Source organism: Myxocyprinus asiaticus, chromosome 16 (genome assembly GCF_019703515.2).
Source record: "Myxocyprinus asiaticus isolate MX2 ecotype Aquarium Trade chromosome 16, UBuf_Myxa_2, whole genome shotgun sequence".
Classification (NCBI taxonomy): domain Eukaryota; kingdom Metazoa; phylum Chordata; class Actinopteri; order Cypriniformes; family Catostomidae; genus Myxocyprinus; species Myxocyprinus asiaticus.
In genome coordinates, this window is record NC_059359.1 from 30,991,203 (window position 1) to 31,012,692 (window position 21,490).

At 39.4% G+C, this 21,490-nt stretch overlaps 1 protein-coding gene across 2 annotated transcripts in view; it reads right to left on the reverse strand.

The window, feature by feature from the left end:
• The window catches only part of LOC127454336 (neurobeachin-like protein 2), a 108,613-nt gene that overhangs the window by 54,144 nt on the left and 32,979 nt on the right, over window positions 1–21,490 (reverse strand). For both annotated transcript variants that reach the window (XM_051721461.1, XM_051721462.1), the window contains exons 6-14: window positions 19,180–19,262; window positions 18,304–18,389; window positions 16,065–16,377; window positions 14,163–14,269; window positions 7,326–7,409; window positions 4,749–4,847; window positions 1,401–2,032; window positions 601–733; window positions 201–320 (exon numbers count right to left, since the gene is read on the reverse strand). In XM_051721461.1, coding sequence (XP_051577421.1) covers window positions 201–320; window positions 601–733; window positions 1,401–2,032; window positions 4,749–4,847; window positions 7,326–7,409; window positions 14,163–14,269; window positions 16,065–16,377; window positions 18,304–18,389; window positions 19,180–19,262 — 1,657 coding nt within the window. The remainder of the gene's footprint in view (window positions 1–200; window positions 321–600; window positions 734–1,400; window positions 2,033–4,748; window positions 4,848–7,325; window positions 7,410–14,162; window positions 14,270–16,064; window positions 16,378–18,303; window positions 18,390–19,179; window positions 19,263–21,490) is intronic.

Below are 21,490 nucleotides of genomic sequence, written 5' to 3' on the forward strand. Positions count from 1 at the left end.
TGCACATGTCTGTTTACGTTTTGACATTAAAACCAGAGAACAACATGATTATTTCAAATCCCAGGAAAACACATTTATCTTCAGCTGTCTATTTTTTAAAACTGGATGATTTTTAATAGTTATCAGAGTTTTGTTGTGCATGTCAACACACTCATGGGGGACTATAATCTTAATTTGTCTTTTTTTCCCCACTGTCTCACCTCATTCATTGATGGAAAACGCAGAGGTGCTGTCTTGCACAGAACTCCATCCACATAAACAGTGACCACATTCTGTCCAAAGGGGCGACGACCAGGAACATGAACTATGGCTACTGAGTGCTAGAATGAAGAACAGATGTAAAGAATAATGCTAGTTCTATCCAGTCACTGCTTCAATTCAGTCAGTAAACCAATGAGGTACTGCATTGTGAATTTTGCCAATGGTTGAGCCAATGTTAGTCTGGTAGGGATGCTCAAGCAAACACTTTTGTGGAAATCATCCTATGAATTCTCCCTCTTTTACCATGAGATTTTTTTTTTTACAATGAAAATATTACACACTTCACCTTTAAATGTTATTTAATGTATAAGGGGATATTTAAATGGACTGGACACTGACCCAGGCGCAGTCATTGAGGGGGTTGTCTGGCAGGGAAACGGCCATGTACTCCTTTTTAGTACACACTGCCACCACAAGAACTCCTTCCATGGTGAAAAAAGCCTCAAAGCCAGTTCCACTTGCTGTGAAGAAACTACACAAAGGACACTATACAGCACTGAAATGTATAAATACACACAAAACACAAGAGCTGCTGACAAATAACGCTGAGAACAAGTGAGTTTCCTTCACTAATAGAATCAACTTTTAATACAGCAAATTTCCAATAATGCTAGTGTACTAGAAGTGTACTAGATTGATGCAAGTATACTATGATGTACAAGCATTTTGTATCATCGTGAGGATCTATAGTGGAGCCCAAAAGTCGGAAACAACTGGTGTTTTTGTATTTATGATGGCATGTCCCCCTTCTGCTTTAATGCAGACAGCATGCACTCAAGCTGGTATGGACTCCACAAGTTTGTGTAAAACCTGATGATCCATATTATTTGAGCATAATTTGAAATGTTCCAAAGAGCATCTTTTGTGACTCAATGGAAGCAAGGAAATTGGACAAAGGAGTAAAAACGATCAACTTTACACATTTTCTTATTTGATTAGTGACCTGGAAATAGCGCAGAATCTTATCTCATTGCTTATTAATTTTTATGTAAAACATTTTCAATATTTTACATTTTCAAAATATTAAAAATGTTTATTGCCATTATTCGATATTGAGTTGCAGATTTCTGAATTCGTTTTTTACTTCTGAAGCCCACTGTATGTTCCATTTCCCCAAAGAATAAGAAAACAAAACACACCTGTAAAGCTGTTTCCTGCGTGGGCCCTTTGCCATGCGGACTGTATTATCAGGGTTTGTCAGGTGGGATTCTGAGTAGTGGTGCTGAGGTGGTGGAAAGTCCGTGTTAAGGCACAGCCAAGCGTGAAAGGCAAACGCATTCCCCGGCCAGCGCTGGATAGCTGGCACCATAATACCCGCCATAGGGGGCGTAAGATCAAAATACTGCAAGGCACTGCGCCCGCACTCCCCACGGGCGGCCATGGTGGAAAGCACCCTTACCACACGCCCACAGTATGGGTGTGGGGGCACACCAGGCTCGGTCCGCAAGAGCCTTAGTAGACTCTTCAGTTCACAGGGCCGTAGAGAGAGAGACCCCAGGTCCTGCAGGAGGCCCAGGAGGGCATCTGCGCATTGCCGGTCGAGCCGCTCTGGGGGTTCGGAGAGCACCTCCAGCAGAGCCCCCACTAATCCTGCTTCCACGGCTACAGTGCGGCAGGATAGGGTGCTTCGACAGACGGCTGCCAGCCACTGGGACACCAGCAGCTGCAGAGAGCGAGAGCCCAGATCAGGCAACCACTGCAGCAGCAGAAGCAGGGGCTGCTCGTTACTGATCCCCAACTGCATGGCCTGGGAATGCTCTCCTTCCACAGCCTGAGAAGATGAACATGAAACAAGGGAAAAGAAAAAGCAAAAGTCATGATCTGAGGATAAAACCATGTCCTGAATCTGCCCCCACATGCTATCTGAATTATTGTAAATACAAATTTCATACTTGTAAGGGTGCTTACACACTAGACTTTTGGTGTGCACCTGGATTCGAATGACGTCAAAGTAAAGTTTGTTTGGATGATGCTAACGCTGTTTTCCGAACTCGGTGGGCATCCGGAAACCACACCCCCGAGTCCATTTGAAAAGGTGGTCTGGTGTACAGTTCATATGATCTCTGGTTTGGTTCGCTGCTTATATGAATGCAATCGTACCAAATCGTGGAAGTGAACCGCTATTCATGTCGTATATTCTGTGTCTTTGCAGGCTCCCAATCACAATTTTTGTGGTTCAGTATATTGCATTTCTCATATCTGCTTGTCTCCAAACATATCGCCTTCAGAGAGCAGCTCACATTCTTCTCATCTCTCGCAATGCATTCTCGGGCTCGCGGCAGACAAACGCTAACATTTTCACATCATTGCACATTCAGTTTATCCGTGGGAGACAAACGTAAGTATCATTCTGTGCATGGAAAGTTTTGGTGGTAAATCCAAAGAGACGTATATCAGTAATCATTTGAGGCATATTGTAAATTTTTTTACACAGAGAAAAAAGCATGTATTTTAAAAATCCATTATCCATTAACATGTATTACAGTGTCAAAATAAGACTTCCCCAAGAAACATACTAGAATGAACTTGGGGTCCTATCTGTTGCCATGTCTTTCTGACAACAAACCACTTGAACGTAATGTACTCGTAATCACAACTTCGGAAGTGGTAAATAGGATAATTCGATAGCACATGAAGGCAGCATAACCAGCCGTGAATCGATAAAAGCTCTATTTTCTATGTTAATCAGTTTGTGTCCTAACCAACCGTGACCGCAACAAGCGGCGTGCTGTGCGACATTTCAATTTCTGTACATTTCTGTTTCTCTTTTTGTGACGTCGCGCTGGGTAGCTCCACCCACTGTGAAATCGGACTGGTCCAAAATCCGGCTTCTCATAAAAGTACATTAAGCATCAAATATGTTCTGATTGGCTGTGATTTTGCAACATGGTGCAGCAGTTTCGAATTCAGTGTGTGGACAGACAGATTGCTTATGGTGGAATAGCATCTTGTCAGGTTAGGACACAGTGTAAAGAGATCAGATTCAAGATGCATTCAGTATTTTTTTTTTGTTTGTTTATGATGCACTGGCCGATATGACAGTGGTCTTTGACTTTACACCGTGTCCTAACCAGGCACAGTGCAATAAAATGATATCTCTTTCCAAGTTCAATACAAGTTAAGCTCAATCGACAGCATTTATGACATAATATTGATTACCACAAAAAATAATTTAAACTCGTCCTTCCCTTTTTTTAAATGTTTTTTTTTTTTATCCCCTTTTCTAACAATTTGGAATGCTCAATTCCCACTTCTTAGTAGGTCCTCGTGGTGGTGCGGTTACTCGCCTCAATCCGGGTGGCAGAAGACAAGTCTCAGTAGCCTCCGCTTCTAAGACCGTCAATCGGCGCATCTTATCACGTTGCTTGCTGTGCATGACATCGGGAGACTCACAGCATGTGGAGGCTCATGCTACTCTCTGCGATCCATACACAACTTTCCACGCGCCCCATTGAGAGCATGAACCCCTAATCGCGACCACAAGGAGGTCACCCCATGTGACTCTACCCTCCCTAGCAACCGGTCCAATTTGGCTGCTTAGGAGACCTGGCTGGAGTCACTCAGCACACCCTGGATTTGAACTCGCTACTCCAGAGGTGGTAGTCAGCGTCAATTCTCGCTGAGCTACCCAGGCCGACTCCCGTCCCTCCTTTTCTTAAAAAAAATAAAAAATAAAAAAATCTAAATAAAGAAAATCAAGGTTACAGTGAGGCACTTACAATGGAAGTTAATGGAGCCAATTTTTGGAAGGTTTAAGGGCTGAAATATGAAGCTTATAATTTTATTAAAGCACTTACATTAATTCTTCTATTAAAACTTGTGTATTATTTGACTGTAAAGTTTTAAATCGTTTTATAGTTATTTTAGATTTTTTTTACCTTAAATCGTCATGGCAATGAAGATGTAATATTGGCTATAGCTTTACACAGAAAAGGTTAGTAAGCGATTTTATCACACTAAAATCATGTTAACATGCATATTGTTTATGTTTTGAGGCTATACTTATGAAAAAGTGAGTAATTTAATGTTTACGGATTGGCCCCATTTGTGGTAATCAATATTATGCTACACATGCTGTCGATTGAGGTTAAATTCTATTGAACCCAGCATAACACCCATATTTTAATTAAATTCCATTTGTTTTTCCACTAGATGTTGGAACATTGCTGCTGGGATTTGCTCCCATGCAGACACAAGAGCATCAGTGTGGTTAGAAACTGATTTTTGGTGTCTGATTTGCAATTAGCATTCCAGTTCATCCCAAAGGTGTTCAATGGGGTTCAGGTCTGGGCTCTGTACAGGCCAGTAGTGTATTTTGCGGATCACTTGGTTTTCTGCAGTGCCATGCTTGGTGTACTTTTTTTTTTAAGGAAAAATTACTGAGTGCACCTCTAAGCTGACTAAATGGTAAGAGGGAGGTAAACGGAGGTCACGTCATCTTTGATTAAAAAAAAAATTTCTGTTCAAGTCAGTCTTTCCTCACTCACCATGTTCATCAGCTCCTGCAGGAGCCTTTTGGAGGGCTGTCCTTGACTTTTCAACACATCGAACAACTGTGAGTAGCCAATCCGCTCCTTAAAGACCTCCTGGGGAGACAAACCACACGAAACTACAGTCACATTACAACAGAGCAGAGACTGAGTCAAGCACAAATGTGTTTTTAACGCCCTGTGACCAAAAATACACCAAATCACAAAAGGAATCATACAAAGCAGCAAAACTTCATTTAAAGATAAAGAAGTTAAATAAAAGACTTTCATGTACTATCTAGATATACTCTAATTTTCACAATGCAAAGCCCCCCAAAATCAGGCCAGACCACACAGACTGTTTTGTGAAACAGTCATATTGTTTTCCTAAGAGGCTGTCATTAAAGGATGGGGAAGTGCAAACTATAGTGGACCCAACAGCAAAACCGCAGCTCGCGTGGCTAAGTGTTATTACTAATTTCACAAGGAAAGATGTTAGCCATTCATAAAATAGAGTAAATATACAAGAAGTAAAAGAAACAGCATGTTTAATTGCTAGGGTCGGAGAGTGGGTGAAAATGGCAATGAAAAACACATTTATTAAGCAACATTTTTTTTTTGGTTGCATGAAACCTGGATTAACATTACAGGTGCATCTCAATAAATTAGAATGTCATGGAAAAGTTCATTTATTTCAGTAATTCAACTCAAATTGTGAAACTCGTGTATTAAATAAATTCAATGCACACAGACTGAAGTAGTTTAAGTCTTTGGTTCTTTTAATTGTGATGATTTTGGCTCACATTTAACAAAAACCCACCAATTCACTATCTCAAAAAATTAGAATACATCATAAGACCAATAAAAAAACATTTTTAGTGAATTGTTGGCCTTCTGGAAAGTATGTTAATTTACTGTATATGTACTCAATACTTGGTAGGGGCTCCTTTTGCTTTAATTACTGCCTCAATTCGGCGTGGCATGGAGGTGATCAGTTTGTGGCACTGCTGAGGTGGTATGGAAGCCCACGTTTCTTTGACAGTGGCCTTCAGCTCATCTGCATTTTTTGGTCTCTTGTTTCTCATTTTCCTCTTGACAATACCCCATAGATTCTCTATGGGGTTCAGGTCTGGTGAGTTTGCTGGCCAGTCAAGCACACCAACACCATGGTCATTTAACCAACTTTTGGTGCTTTTGGCAGTGTGGGCAGGTGCCAAATCCTGCTGGAAAATGAAATCAGCATCTTTAAAAAGCTGGTCAGCAGAAGGAAGCATGAAGTGCTCCAAAATTTCTTGGTAAACAGGTGCAGTGACTTTGGTTTTCAAAAAACACAATGGACCAACACCAGCAGATGACATTGCACCCCAAATCATCACAGACTGTGGAAACTTAACACTGGACTTCAAGCAACTTGGGCTATGAGCTTCTCCACCCTTCCTCCAGACTCTAGGACCTTGGTTTCCAAATGAAATACAAAACTTGCTCTCATCTGAAAAGAGGACTTTGGACCAGTTAGTCCAGTTCTTCTTCTCCTTAGCCCAGGTAAGACGCCTCTGACGTTGCCTGTGGCTCAGGAGTGGCTTAACAAGAGGAATATGACAACTGTAGCCAAATTCCTTGACATGTCTGTGTGTGGTGGCTCTTGATGCCTTGACCCCAGCCTCAGTCCATTCCTTGTGAAGTTCACCCAAATTCTTGAATCGATTTTGCTTGACAATCATAAGGCTGCGGTTCTCTCGGTTGGTTGTGCATCTTTTTCTTCCACACTTTTTCCTTCCACTCAACTTTCTGTTAACATGCTTGGATACAGCACTCTGTGAACAGCCAGCTTCTTTGGCAATGAATGTTTGTGGCTTACCCTCCTTGTGAAGGGTGTCAATGATTGTCTTCTGGACAACTGTCAGATCAGCAGTCTTCCCCATGATTGTGTAGCCTAGTGAACCAAACTGAGAGACCATTTTGAAGGCTCAGGAAACCTTTGCAGGTGTTTTGAGTTGATTAGCTGATTGGCATGTCACCATATTCTAATTTTTTGAGATAGTGAATTGGTGGGTTTTTGTTAAATGTGAGCCAAAATCATCACAATTAAAAGAACCAAAGACTTAAACTACTTCAGTCTGTGTGCATTGAATTTATTTAATACACGAGTTTCACAATTTGAGTTGAATTACTGAAATAAATGAACTTTTCCACGACATTCTAATTTATTGAGATGCACCTGTATAAGTGGACTTCAAGGAAAAATGCGATAAAAATTTAGGCTATTGCCCCTTTAAGGATGTTATGAGTTTTGGATGCATTTAGACATGACAAATAACTTTCACTGTGCATCATGAAATAATGTAGGGAACATATGTCATAACGTCACCACAAGTGACCTGATTCTGCACCGCAACATCAAATGTGCTGATAAGATGAACCACACACGTATGTACGAGCACATTTATCACGTAGTTTGATAAATAAGCACTTTGACTTATCACGCAGATAAGACAACAGACGTCTGCAAGCTGACCTTTCACAGACGTTAAGAGAAACGTGCATGAGGGAGAAGAGAGTAGGAGTGAGAAATGACTACATGAAGACATGTCATACCTTGGCAGAGGGCGAATTGCTCATAATGGCCGTGAGGACTTGAATGGCATGTACTGTGATGCAATCAGAGCCCTTTTCCCAGACCTACATACACACAAAATACACACTTCAATAAGGTCACAATAAACATATTCACATATTGTATTCTCACATTAAAGGAATAGGTCGCCCAAAAAGAACAGTACCACTTTACAATAAGGTTCTATTCATTAAAATTAGTTAATGCATTAGGTATCAGGAACTAACAATGAACAATATATTTTTTACAGCATTCATAAATCTTTGTTAATGCTCATTGTTAGTTCATAATGCATTAACTAATGTTAACATACACAACTTTTGATTGTAAAAATGTATTACATTGTTGAAATTAACAATAACCAATGATTAATAAATGCTGTATAAGTATTGTTCATTGTTAATTCATGTTAACTAACGTTATTAACTCATATTAACAAATGGAACCTTACTGTAAAGTGTTACCAAAAGAAAATTCTGCCATTATTTACTCACCTTCATGTTGTTCCAAACCTGTACAATTTGCTCTTATTTCTTTCTGTGGAACACTAAAAAAGTTCTGAAGAATACGCTCTATGTCATACAACATCAGTTCATAGTAACCACGTCTGTCAAGCCCCAAAAAACACAATAAAACACCATGAAAGTTTCATAAAAGTAGTCCTTATGATTCGTGCACTATATTCCAAGTCTTCTGAAGCCATACGATAGCTTTGTGTCAAAAACAGACCAAAAGTTAAGTTGTTTTTCGCTGAAAACCTTCCCTTCTGTTGCAGTTTTCAAATGTCATTCTCTATCCTGCATATTTGAACTGTGACACGTGGAAGCCAATGGTGTTTGGTGTGAATTATATCAAACCTTGCAGATGTGTCCATGTGAAATTTTTAATCTAACATGAATGCCAATGAGATTTCAGAACCTCAGTTTCAGTATTTTCCTCTGATCCCCACACAAAACTATGATGTAAATTCAGAAGATTTGGAATATAGTGCACAAGTTGTGTGGACTACTTTATTGTGCTTTTAAGGTGTTTTTTTAATATTTTCTGGAGCTTGACAGATGTGGTCACTATGAACTGTTGTTGTATGGAAGAATTATTAAAACATATGGGTTTGGAATGACACGAGGGTGAGTAAAATATGACAGAATTGTATAGGGGTTGCAGAGAGAAGCATGCAAGTATACAGTGTTCATAAACTCTGAACATTCTTCCTTGAAGTACATGTGATTTAGTTAAACAGAAAGTGAACACAAAGTGGAAAAAAAAGTAAAGCATGGTTTTCTCACTTTCAACCACTGAATATTTATCACCACAAATATCCCATCAAAGACCACCAAGGAAAAAAAAGAAATTGTTACACCCACATCACCACAGCCAGAATAGACATGCCAAAAGTCTACAAAGCCACTGCATGCTGTAAGACAACACGCAAGGTGATACGACCTCACAAGTACATCCAAAGAACTTCACACAGTCATATTTCTCCCCCCTACACACACCCACACTAAACCACCACCAGCAGGATTGCCACCCTCCAACTCCGTTACTGACATGATAATGTACTATGTTGATACCATTGTACTAGAATGGTATTAGATGTGTAAATACAATGATGAAAAACATGTTAGTGTATGATTAGCATATGCATATACAATACCAGTCAAAAGTTTTGACAGACTTATGACAGAAATGGTGTTTGACTGTCAATAACTGACACTGCAATGACATGTTCATGACACAGCTTTGCTATATTTAACCATGAAAACACCAGTAATCTTTGCATGTTTGTGGAATGGTGTAGAGAAGGTTTTTGTTGGCTCATATGTTGCTCAGTCAGCAGTTCTGCTTGAATGTTTATATGCGTGTTTGTGTCAGTTGAGTGATGGTGAGTTTCCTGCTAACTGAAGGGAAAGTACCTGCTCCACTTCAGCCTCTGTAAGCAAACGTGTGGTGAGGTCACATTGGCCCTCACACTCCACCCTAAACCTGCTGTTCTGATACAGCTACAAGGCGAACACACACACACACACACACACACACACACACACACACACACACACACACACAACACACACACACAAACACACACGCATAGGGACACACACAGACACACACCATCACGTACAAACAGATGAACACAAGTGAGATCAAACAAGCAACCATAAATACATCTTCATGACAGATAAAGCAAAAAGAAATGAAAGGTAATAGACAAAACAAGAAAAGCTATTCTTAATCCTTGTTACACAAAATACACTGCCTGGCCAAAAAAAAGTTGCATACTTTAATATTTAATTGGACCATCTTTAGCTTTGATTATGGCGCATTCATCGTGGCATTGTTTTGACAACCTTAAGCAACATCACAACATTTATTTCCATCCAGAGTTGCATTCATTTTTTGCCGAGATCTTGTATTGATGACGGGAGAGTCAAGCCACTTTGTAAATTCTTCTCCAGCACATCCCAAAGACTTTCAATGGGGTTAAGGTCAAGACTCTGTGCTGGCCAATTCATGTGTGAAAATTATTCCTCATGCTCCCTGAACCACTCTTTCATATTTTGAGCCCGATGAATCTTGGCATTGCTGTCCTGGAATATGCCTGTGCCGTCAGGGAAGAAAATGTCCATTGATGGGATAACCTGGTCATTCAGTACAGTCAGAAAATCAGCTGACTTCATTTTATTGCCACATAATGTTGCTGAGCCTAGACCTGCCCAACTGAAGCAACCCCAGATCATAACACTGCCTCCAGAGGCTTGGACAGCAGGCACTATGCATGACGGGTGCATCGCTTCATTCGCTTCCCTTCTTACCCTGACACGCCCATCGCTTTGGAATAGGGTAAATCTGAACTCATCAGACCACATGACCTTTTTTCATTGTTCCACAGTCCAATCTTAATGTTCCCTAGCAAACTGAAGCAGTTTTTTCCAAATAGTCTCAATAACAAGTGGCTTTCTTGTGGCCACACAGATGTTTAGTCCCAATCTTGTAAGTTCTCGTCACATTGTGCATGTGGAAATGCTCTTACTTACACAATTAAACTTAGCCGTGAGTTCTACTGTACATTTTTTACGATGTGACTTCACAAAGCGTTTTAGTGATCTCCGATCACACTCATTCAAGATTTGTTTCCGACCACATTTCTTCCGTGACGCTGACGGTTCACCACTATCCTTCCATGTTTTATTAATGGGTTGGACAGTTCTTAACCCAATTCCATTGATTTCAGCAATCTCTTAGATGTTTTCTTAGCTTGATGCAGTCCAATAATTTGCCCCCTTCTGGAACACAGTAACATCTTTTCCATGACCACAGGATACTTCTTCCAACATGGTTGTTTAAGAAATGAGAAGCTACATACTGCATCAGTTAGGGTTAAAATAATTGTTTCCAGCTGAAACATATTAATCACTGCAATAATGATCCAATCATAGGCTCTTAAGTATCTGCTTATTTTTTTCTGATTAACACTTTTTATTGATTCACACAATTGACAAAGACAAGCAAAACATATATTCACAGAATCAACATTTAACCCCCATTATTCCCTTTCCCTATTCCAATCCCCAACCCCACCCTGCCCTCAACAAATATCCCTGTGGTCACACTTGAGTATACACACACACACACATACACACACACACAAAAAAAAATCACACACATTTAAAACTATACTTCCCTCTCCACTGCCCCACCCCGAGAGCCCTCCAAGAAGGCCAAATAGCTGCCCCGCCACCCTCCCCATCTCTGTGCACCACTCTTGAAATGAGGGCGCTCCAGCCAACTTCCATCCCCTAAGAACAATCTGTCTGCTGATCATAACACTGGCTAGGACCCAGTTTTTATATGTATTTATCCCCTATATTAATGACCGCCCCATCGCCAAAAATACAGAGTCCGGAGCAAAATTAAATTTGAGTGCCCAATACGTCACACATAAAACTCTGAACCCACAACCAAAATTCTTGGATCTTGACACACCACCAAAAAACATGGGTTGTGTCCCCATCTTCTGATTGGAATCGGCAGCAGGTGGGTGTGTCTTTATGACCAAACCTATACAATCTAGAGGGGGTCCAATAGAATCAATGTAAAATCTTAAACTGCATAAGGTGCACCCTTGCATCTCTAGATGCAGACTTGACATTTTTTAGCCCACACTCCCTCCTACAATACCAAGTTTAGATCTTTCTCCCATAATCTCTTGAGAGAAGCCGAAGCTCTGTCCCCCAGACTCTGAACTAGCAGGGAGTAATACACTGATGCCTCATGACCTTTTCCAAAAGCAGTAATCACCACTCCCAGAGTATCTGCCACTTTAGGGGGGTGTATGCTACTCCCAAAAATAGTACACAGCAGGTGGCGCAGCTGTAAATACCTAAAGAACTGAGATCTGGGAATCCCAAAATGCTGAACCATATTTTCAAAGGATCTCAACACTCCACTCTCATATATGTCACCAAGCATATTAACCTCCTTCTCAGTCCACTCTGTCCAGCAGAAAGGACATAAATACATAATTTTGTGTTCAGCCATATGCTCGAGGATACATTTAAATAAATGTCCAAATTAAACACTCGAAATAACGGGGTGTAACTTAACTTCTTCGGTTAGTTTGATAGAAAGGCTTTGCAATGGCGAAATAGGGGCAAGAACTTCCTGTTCAATACAAAACCAGGGAGGGGCTCTCTCAGATGGAAGCGACCAATGAGCCAAATGTCTGAGACCGAATGCATAATAATTAAAGAAAATCTTGGGTAGGCCTTGCCCGCATTTGTCAATCGGCCTATGCAACTTACTGAAATGTAATCTGGGACGCTTACCATTCCAAATGAATGACTTCGCTATGCTATCAAATTGCTTGAAATAAGACAGGGGGACATCTATAGGGAGTGACCGTAGCAGGTAGTTGAATTTTGGAATGCAATTCATATTAATAACATTAACCTTCCCAATCATAGATAAATGTAATGAAGCCCACCTGCCCACATCGCTCAAAAACATTTTTATTAAAGGGTCAAAATTAACTCTAACTAAATCACACAAATTTGCTGGGAATAAAATACCCAAATAATTAATGCCCTGTTTGGGCCAATGGAAGGCGCCCGGCTAAAAGCTGTTACTGGGCAGTACGCTGTCAGAGCCAAAGCTTCGGATTTAGACCAATTAACTCTGTATCCTGAGAACTTGGAAAATGAATTAATAATTCTGTGGAAGCAAGGCATAGATCTAGTGGGGTATAATAAAATATCATCTGCGTAAAGCAAAATCTTATGCGCCATTCCTCCCGCCATCACCCCAGGAAAATCATCTTCCTTTCTTATCGTGGCTGCTAATGGTTCCAGGGCAAGACAGAACAATAATGGGGAAAGAGGGCAACCCTGCCTGGTGCCCCTATCCAGAGTAAAATAATCTGAAATTAATCCATTTGTTTGTACAGCCGCTACCGCGTGTCTATAATGTAACTTAATCCATCCAATAAAAGCGTTCCCGAACCCGTACATTTCCAAAATCTTAAAAAGATAGTCCTATTCTACCATATCAAATGCCTTTTCGGTGTCAAGTGAGATGGCAGCAACTGGAGTCTGATCATTCACCACTGACCACATGATACTGATGAAACGCCTGATGTTATCAGAAGAGCTGTGGCCCCTAATAAACCCCACCTGATCTATATGTATAAGAGATGTCATAACTTTACTTAATCTGTTAGCCAAAAGTTTTGACAATATTTTAACATCTAGTTGGATCAGGGAAATTGGACGGTAACTCTTACACTCGCTTTTTTTTCTTCTCCCCGTTTCTCCCCAATTTGGCATGCCCAATTCCCAATGCGCTCTAGGTCCACATGGTGGCATAGTGACTCGCCTCAATCCGGGTGATGGAGGACAAATCTCAGATGCCTCCGCGTCTGAGACCATCAATCCACGCATCTTATCACGTGGCTTGTTGAGCATGTTACTGTGGAGACATAGCACGTGTGGAGGCTCAAGCTATTCTCCGCGGTATCCACGCACAACTCACCACGAGCCCCATCAAGAGAGAGAACCACATTATAGAGACCATGAGGAGGTTAACCCAACGTGACTTTACCCACCCTAGCAACCAGGCCAATTGGTTGCTTAGGAAGCCTGACTGGAGTCACTCAGCACGCACTGAATTCGAACTTGCGACTCCAGGTGTGGTAGTCAGCATCTTTACTTGCTGAGCTCGATCGATTCATAAGTCCCTATGTGGCCTCTTTTTTTGTTTTTTTTTGAGTGTTGAAATATTTTTCCACGTTTTCAATATAAATTAGGTTGGTCCATATTTTTATATTTAGTGTAAATATTTCTGTTAAGATTAATGCAGACACCCTTATTGTTTTTTTAAACCAGTTAAATACTGCTCTGATTGCAAAAATATTATATTATACTGTTATATTATATTATCATCCGAGAGTACATCGGTACATTGAATCAAAAATAGTGCTGCCTTAAATAGCTTCGATGTAATTAGCTACTTTGTAGCATCGTGTAGCTTGGTAATTTGTAATGTACTACTTTTTCAAATGGGTAGCTTGGCTGCTTAAGTTTTCTTTATTGTACTACGCATTTCGAGTTGCTTGTAGTTTGTGAAGCTACACTTTCAAAATTCCCCAACATATACACACACACGCATTAGTCAAATCTAATCCAGTAGTTTGCTTGTTATCTTTAAGGTCAAACAGATATAGGCCGCCTATTTTTTATGGCTAGTCACAAGACTCAGGACTGGAATTGTGAAACCCAGCAGCAGATATCTCCCAGGGTTTAGGAAGGTCGCATTCTGACCTTGCTGTTCTGGATGAGGCGGAGGATGTGTTCAAAGCAGTTGTTGTTGAGAAAGATGGCCTGCAGCACCGGCCGGTCTGAACACTGCAGGATCTCTGGGATTGAATCTGCCGGACAAAAACACAAGAACAATTAGTCTTCTTGACCTGTTTATCAGGTGAGATGCAGTACTGTGCAAAATTCTTAAGCACATAAGATGTTTCACAAAAACATTTGTCTTAAGATGGTTATTTATATCTTCAGCTTTAGCGTACATTGCAGACTCCCAAACATTCCTTTTGCAAATAGAATAGAATAGAATCAAAGAACAGGGAGCCCTGGAACAGATGGGATGGCCCCCCACTGAACATTAAGTCAGTCTGGGATTACACGAAGAGACAGAAGCAATTGAGACAGCCTAAATAGATAGAAGAACTGTGGTGAATTCTGCAAGAAGCTTGGAACATCCTATCTGCCAACAACCAAGAAAAAGTGTGTCCAGGTGTACCTAGGAGAATTGGGGCTGTTTTGAAGGCAAGGTGGTCACCCCAAATTATGATTTATCTTTTTTTATGTTTACTGGATTTGTATGACGTTAATTGATAAATGAAAACTATTTATGGTATAATTCTTAAAGAAATTTTTCACAAGCGCCATTAAACTTTTGCACAGTACTATACATCTGTTCCAGTTATTAAATAAGAGAAACAGTGTTGGGAAGTCTGAATTACTCAGGAAGAATACATTTCATCTAAATGCAACCAAATAAGTGTTTTGTGACATTCTGCAACTTTTTCAAAGAACTGGCTACAACTACTGTGAACTTCTGACATAGGGTGGAAGTTCATCACAAAGTACAAAAGTATAAATGAACAAAACTTCAAAAAACATTTTATATCAGAATTATTCCATCTCTAATAAAGTACAAATATGGATGTTACTGGATTAGATAACAAAATATCAAACCAAGTGGCATTAATTTTAAAGAAAGGAATGTAGTCGACAATTTAGATTTTTGTCATAATCGTGCAGCTCTAATGTTTAGTGTTAACCCAGTGTGCCTGCCTGTGTAACAGGGCTTTACTTTAGGAGTGGTTACTGGATGATCTGAGATTTACCAAAGCTCTCAGAAGGATGTAAGACAAGGCATGGGATAATTTAAATATGTGCCAATAAAGTGACATTTGTAGTGAGAGATTAGGGTGTATTATAATGTACTGATTCATTCTCTTGTGTACTGACTCAAAAGTGCTTGTGTTGAGGATAAGGTTAAGCCAAGCGCACACTACAAGACAGAGGCTCATCGCCCTGCGCACACTGGAGTTATAATTCTTAAAATTTGTTCTAACACAAACTTATGCACATAGCAACAGAAGAGGTCATTCTTGACAACATGTCAGCAAACAACATGAAGGAATGGCTTGCGGTCATTTTTGCACTGATTTGCACAGAACAGGAAAATCTATGGCTGTTCTCTCGCTCATCGGGATAGTGTGCACACCTGTCAACTGGACGACTAGATTTCAAACCAGAGAAGTTGGAGCGCGTCTCACAAATGCACACACTAGAAGAGCATCATGATGGGCATGTGCTGCAACCTGAGACTTCTTGTTGCAAACGGAAGACTATGTGGAGTGAACAATAAGTAAGCCATTTGTAGGTTGATTTCACCTAAAAGTGTAACAGTGTCACGCCATCAAGACATTTCTCTGATTATTTGAGCATGCCGACTAGCACAACATTGGTTCAACCAAAGGTGTAAGTTTGGGACAGGAATACGTAATTTCTGTCGATAAAACCAATGGAAGATGGGAGTCATTTTCTGGAATCTGTTTGAAAACAGTGTTTATATTTGCAATTATATTAGGCGACACTTCAATGACACACTTCAGCTTTAAATACTGAAGGAAAATATGCTCTTACTCAGCATATGTTCGAGCAGGGGGATCAGGTTATCTTCCCAGCCCCGGATATCTTCCTGCTGGCTGGTCAGTGGCCGGTTCCAGTTGAGCAGCTGGAAGAAGCTGTCAAGGACCGTCCGGATATCCAGTTGTCTCTCGGCTGGACTGCTGGAGTGCAAGAGATGGATCATTGCAGTTAGGCACCGCAGGGTCATTCTGAGCAACCCAGGGTCCCTAGGCTCTTGCGAGGATGGGGTGGGACGGAGGCACCAGGAACGAAGCACTGACATTAGGTCCTCCACAGCCTGAGGCGTGATGGAGAGAAGGCCGTTCCTCTGAAACACACAAAGAATAGTGTGTTATAGATTACTTATGGAGTAAAGCAATAAAAATTCTCAATGTAAACAAACACATTCCTTTCAGTATTACCCACTGACACTTTAGAGTGTGTTTAAATGCACACCAATACTCAGCTTATTGAAAATATCCAACAACACAAGAAAACCACGTTTACATTAGATTTGAAATGATTGTGTTTTTCTCTGGTTTTGATGTCAAAACGTAAACAGGCATGAGTACAACATTTGCGCACACTGGATAAGCCGGTAAGAATGCCTGTAAAAGTATTTAAAATCAGGGTAATGGGCAAAAATCTGTGTGCCAATCAGTTTATGTTCAAACCGTTTATGACCTTTCCCAGATAATGAAAAAAAGTTTAAGGCTTTTACAGTAGATGACCTTACAAATTGTCGGCTTATGAAGCATAATCGGTATAAGATTGTGCATGTAAACGCACACATTGAGTGAGTTAAGACAAAGTGTAGGGAAACACTTTATTTATATTAAATAATGAAATATAAACCCTGTTTACACTTTGTATTAACATCCATCTCAGGTGATCCGATCACAAGTTGTAAGAACAGGGTCATTTTGTTATCGGATCACACAAACCACATTTGGAGGTGGTCAAAACACATACGTACGGCTTATCTTCTTCAACTCACTGTTGCGAAAAAAGTTTAAGCTTAAAACGTTCAGGTCCCCGGATAAATAAATCTGGCATTTGTGGTATCATTTGAAAACGTATAATCTGAACTTTTCAAAGGTAACCATCACTTCTGCCTGTACATTACATAAAATAAAACTAAATAAGGCCTGAAAACATTTGTGTCACAAATAAGCAGCACCTAGAGGTAACGTGGTAGAAATATTAATATGAATATAAAAGTCTTCCAAATAGCACTTAAATAGACAAATCATATATCAAATGTATCAAATGAAAGCTCTCATTCTCAGTACAGTTTGCTGAGTTGCCCTAATACCACAGTTCGAAAGATTATCAAAAGAATCACAAAGTGAAATATGATTTTTGTGAGACAAACGTCTCATTTATACACAGATCACTGCTGTTGCAAGCCCAAAATAGCCAAAAACCTTATATCTGCTCTTACCTTAGGCATTTTACAAAAAAAAGAGCCATTTTTTTACTTGTCTGTGAGCTTGCTTTAATGAATAATCCAATGTTATATTTTAGATGTCCAGAACAAAATATGTGGTCCAGCAGGAAACGCATGCTAAACAAATCATCAGAAATATATGTTATCGAAAATTATGAAATGTTATGTATAACTGTAAAAGGGAGTATCTCAACTTTCTAATGACACCTAAATTGAGCTTCTAGTCCACTCAGAGGCTGAGATATTTGCTGAAACAATGGGGGTGGCACATGAACTGAAAATCAGACTGAATGTGTATAGACGAGCACATCAGTGAGGGATAAAATGCATTAGAGGTTCTAAAATGAGAGGGTTCTAAAATGAGCAATTAGTCCACAGTATGTGTGAATGGTGAGATTTTAAATTTGAGTGTGAAAATTGCAAAAACGTTGGACAGGTTAAACAAAAATAACAGTCCAATCTAAACATTTGAAAATAACTTTTCCAGTTTGCCTGACAATTAACATGCAATGACACAGATCATGTGAAGCAAGCACATCCAAAGTTCACTTTTAATAGGAGCTCGACTAAAATAACAATGAGCATTCCGCTTGAAAAGTATTAAAGCTTTATCCACATTTGACAAGCTGACATAGTGACTGATGTACTGTATGTCGTCTCAAAATCAGAGACTCTGCCCTCGAAATCTGAACACAAGTGGTCATAGGAAACACATTTGAAACACATGTTACTATCAGGTGTAAACAGCGGATCTCCCAAGATGTTAATACCAGTATGTAAACAAAGCCAGAGAGTCTAGGTTACCTTGCATCCACTAATCACGGCCCCCTGTAGATGCACCAGCCTCAGCACCAGGGATTCTGGGATTAGTTCACTCTCCTGCAGGTTGTCTGTGGGTGTAACCAGTCATTCAGTCACAAGAATCTCAATTCTGTGCATCTTTTGTGCAATCACTATGAGGCACAAAACCGTCTTTGATAAAAGAAACAGTGCTGAGAAGTGATTGCCTCTCATAAAAAGACACTGCATGATTCAAATAGATTCAGAAAAGCAAAAACATTGTTTCAGCATGTAAAATTTCATCATTTGCAACAATTTAATCCACATCCATTTCATCAACACTCTTCCTTTTGCCACACTTGCTGTGGAGTTCAGACATATCACATGGGAAAATCTAACAAAGCTCACATGAAAAGGTACCTTTACAAATGTTTGCGTTATAAACACTGTGCAGTTCTTGAAATCCTTGTACATACTCCAGATGAAAGAGATGGGGTATTCCAGCACTTTTCCTGTACTATAAATCCTGTAAACTTTGTGAAGAACTTTGAGAGGCCTTGACCCTTGAGGCCACGTCCACACTAATACATTTACAGATTTTGCTACATTTACGCCTCTCATCCACAATGGAACAGCGTTTTCCTCCACTGACAATGACATCAACACAAACATTTTGGATGACTTGTCCATGCCTATTGTAAACCAGTGATCACTGTTGTGCGTTTGTGGGTGGGTGAAAATTGTTTTGAAAATACTGTGTGTGGACAGCGAGTTTTCAATTGAAAACGTATAAGTGTGGATGTGGAATTAGTCCCAGGCCACTGGGACACACTATAGTTTGCCTATTAAACACAAATGGGTGTGGAAGTTGGTCCACGGAGGAAGGAGTGAGTGACGTACCATGGAAGAGCACAGGAAGCTCCTCTGGCAGAGCAAGAGGGGAGAATTTATACTTGCTTCTCTCCAGCATACTGACCTCCTCCCTGAAAAACACACACAAAGCTCTTCATGTTAACACTTGATATATTTAGTCATGCTTATAAAGAATTTAATGAAGCAATAAGCTAGAGATGGTACGCTACAGTAATTTTACTGTGATTAAGGGGGTTTTAGGTACTTGCACTATTGTTAAAAAATAATCACACATATAATAATAATAATAATAATAATAATAATTAATAGTTTACATATATAATAAATATAATAAGTAATAATAAATATTATATTAAATAAAAAATAATATACTTTTTATAATTATTTATTATATATATTAATTAATTACTGGCTTACTACAGGTGAGATTTTTACAGTACGTCCAATAATATGAGTAGTATTAGATTATTTAAAAAATGAATGAACTAAAATTCACCAAAATTTTATTTTCACATTCCAAAGGTTGTAGTAAGTTCCCAGTAGATAGACGTACTACAGGTGAGCTAGTCAGTCTATCCACTGGGAAGTTACTACAACCTTCAGGATTTTTTATGATGTTTATCCTAAAATAACCTAATACTGTACTCATATTATTGGATTTACTGTAATAATCTCAACTGTCGTAAATCAGTCTAATTATGCTAAAGGGAGTTCATGAATGCTCATCTCTCAAAAGCTTGGCCAGTGAATTTAAAATCAGCATTTACACATAGCCTTCACATTTGTCTGATAATAAAAGGCACACAAAAATACTGCATATACGACCCAGTAGGTAAAGACTACCCATGTTCCCATTCACAAACATGGATGTCGGAATAATCTGAGTTTGAAATTAGCACTCTTCGCTGCCATGTAAATACTTATTGTCTTATATGAAATATAAAAAATGTAACAATATCTTCCAATTTATTTGTTATTATTATTATTATTGTTTATCATTTGCTATTTACTGTTGTAGCTGTTATAATTCACTGGCATGAATGCTCATCTGTCTTCGATGCACCCTAAGTTAAATCTGTATATTCCCTGAACCGCATCTTGCTTTGTTCATTGCAATGCAATATGTAAAAATGAAAATAAACCAATTCTTTCAATACTCTTTGATGATTTCTCATTTCAAAAATGCACGAAACACTGATGTCAATTTAAAATGCTTATTTAAAGCAATCAAACTATAGCTGCCTTAGACTAATGTCCCGACTGTAAGTCCACCCTGATGCGGTACATGACTTCGGGACTGTCCCCAGTTTTAAAGGGGTCACCCTAACTGTGAATGCCATACCCAACTGCAGCCGATTCTCCAGTGCAGTGTGGACCACCAGTGCCCAACTGATCAGCTGTACTGCATGGTACCACTTATAAATTAATAAATCAAGTTGTGTGGCACAAAGAAGGATAACTGTGAAAATACATCTTAATAATATGTGTGTGTATGTGTGTCGCTCTTATCAATTGCTTCATGTAGCAATGATTGTCCTAATGCTAAATCGCATGAAGACGAAACCCTGTCTGCATTCAATGAACATTTTACAGTTGTGTGTAGGCACTGTGTCTAGCTGTTTGATGAGAGAGATAGCTTAGCTGCAATAAACATGGCGAGTTTTGGAGAATAAATGGTAAAGAATTTAATATTAACTGAGACAAATTCATCTGAACAATTAAACAGCAGAGAACTTTTATTCTGTCTCACAGCATTGAGGAAGATGATGGTGCAGGTTGACTAATCAGAAGAAAGGGGCGTTTCAGGTCCACCCATATGTGCGAATCAAATATTCAAGCCATACATTAGTGAAATTAAATAATCAAAACGCACAGTGTCCCGTGGCTATTTTTCCAATTTCCTATTTTAAACTTGAGAATTAAATTGAAATGACGAAAAACAAGTCATTATTTGTTTTTTAATATTGGTTTTGTAAACTAATAATGAAATAAGTCATTTTTTGTTTTTCCGATTTTTAATACCTAATTGAATATGAAATGAACGAATGATACACAGATTGTGGTTATTATACAGCGTATTTGAATGTGGCTTATCCAATCAGATTTTGAAGCCAGAACAATCCATTTTGTAATACATATACTGGCAAGTACATGAACTACATGATCTTAGTGAATGGGTAGGGTATGGGGGTCATTATGATGTGTGTAATTCAGACAGTTGAGTATAAGAAGGCTTCAGAACTGAGAGGTGAGGACTGGGTGTGTTATTAACTGTTAAAGTGGAGCTGAAACAGAGCTTGCCTCTCAGTGGCTCCAACGCATTCCTATTGTGGTTTAA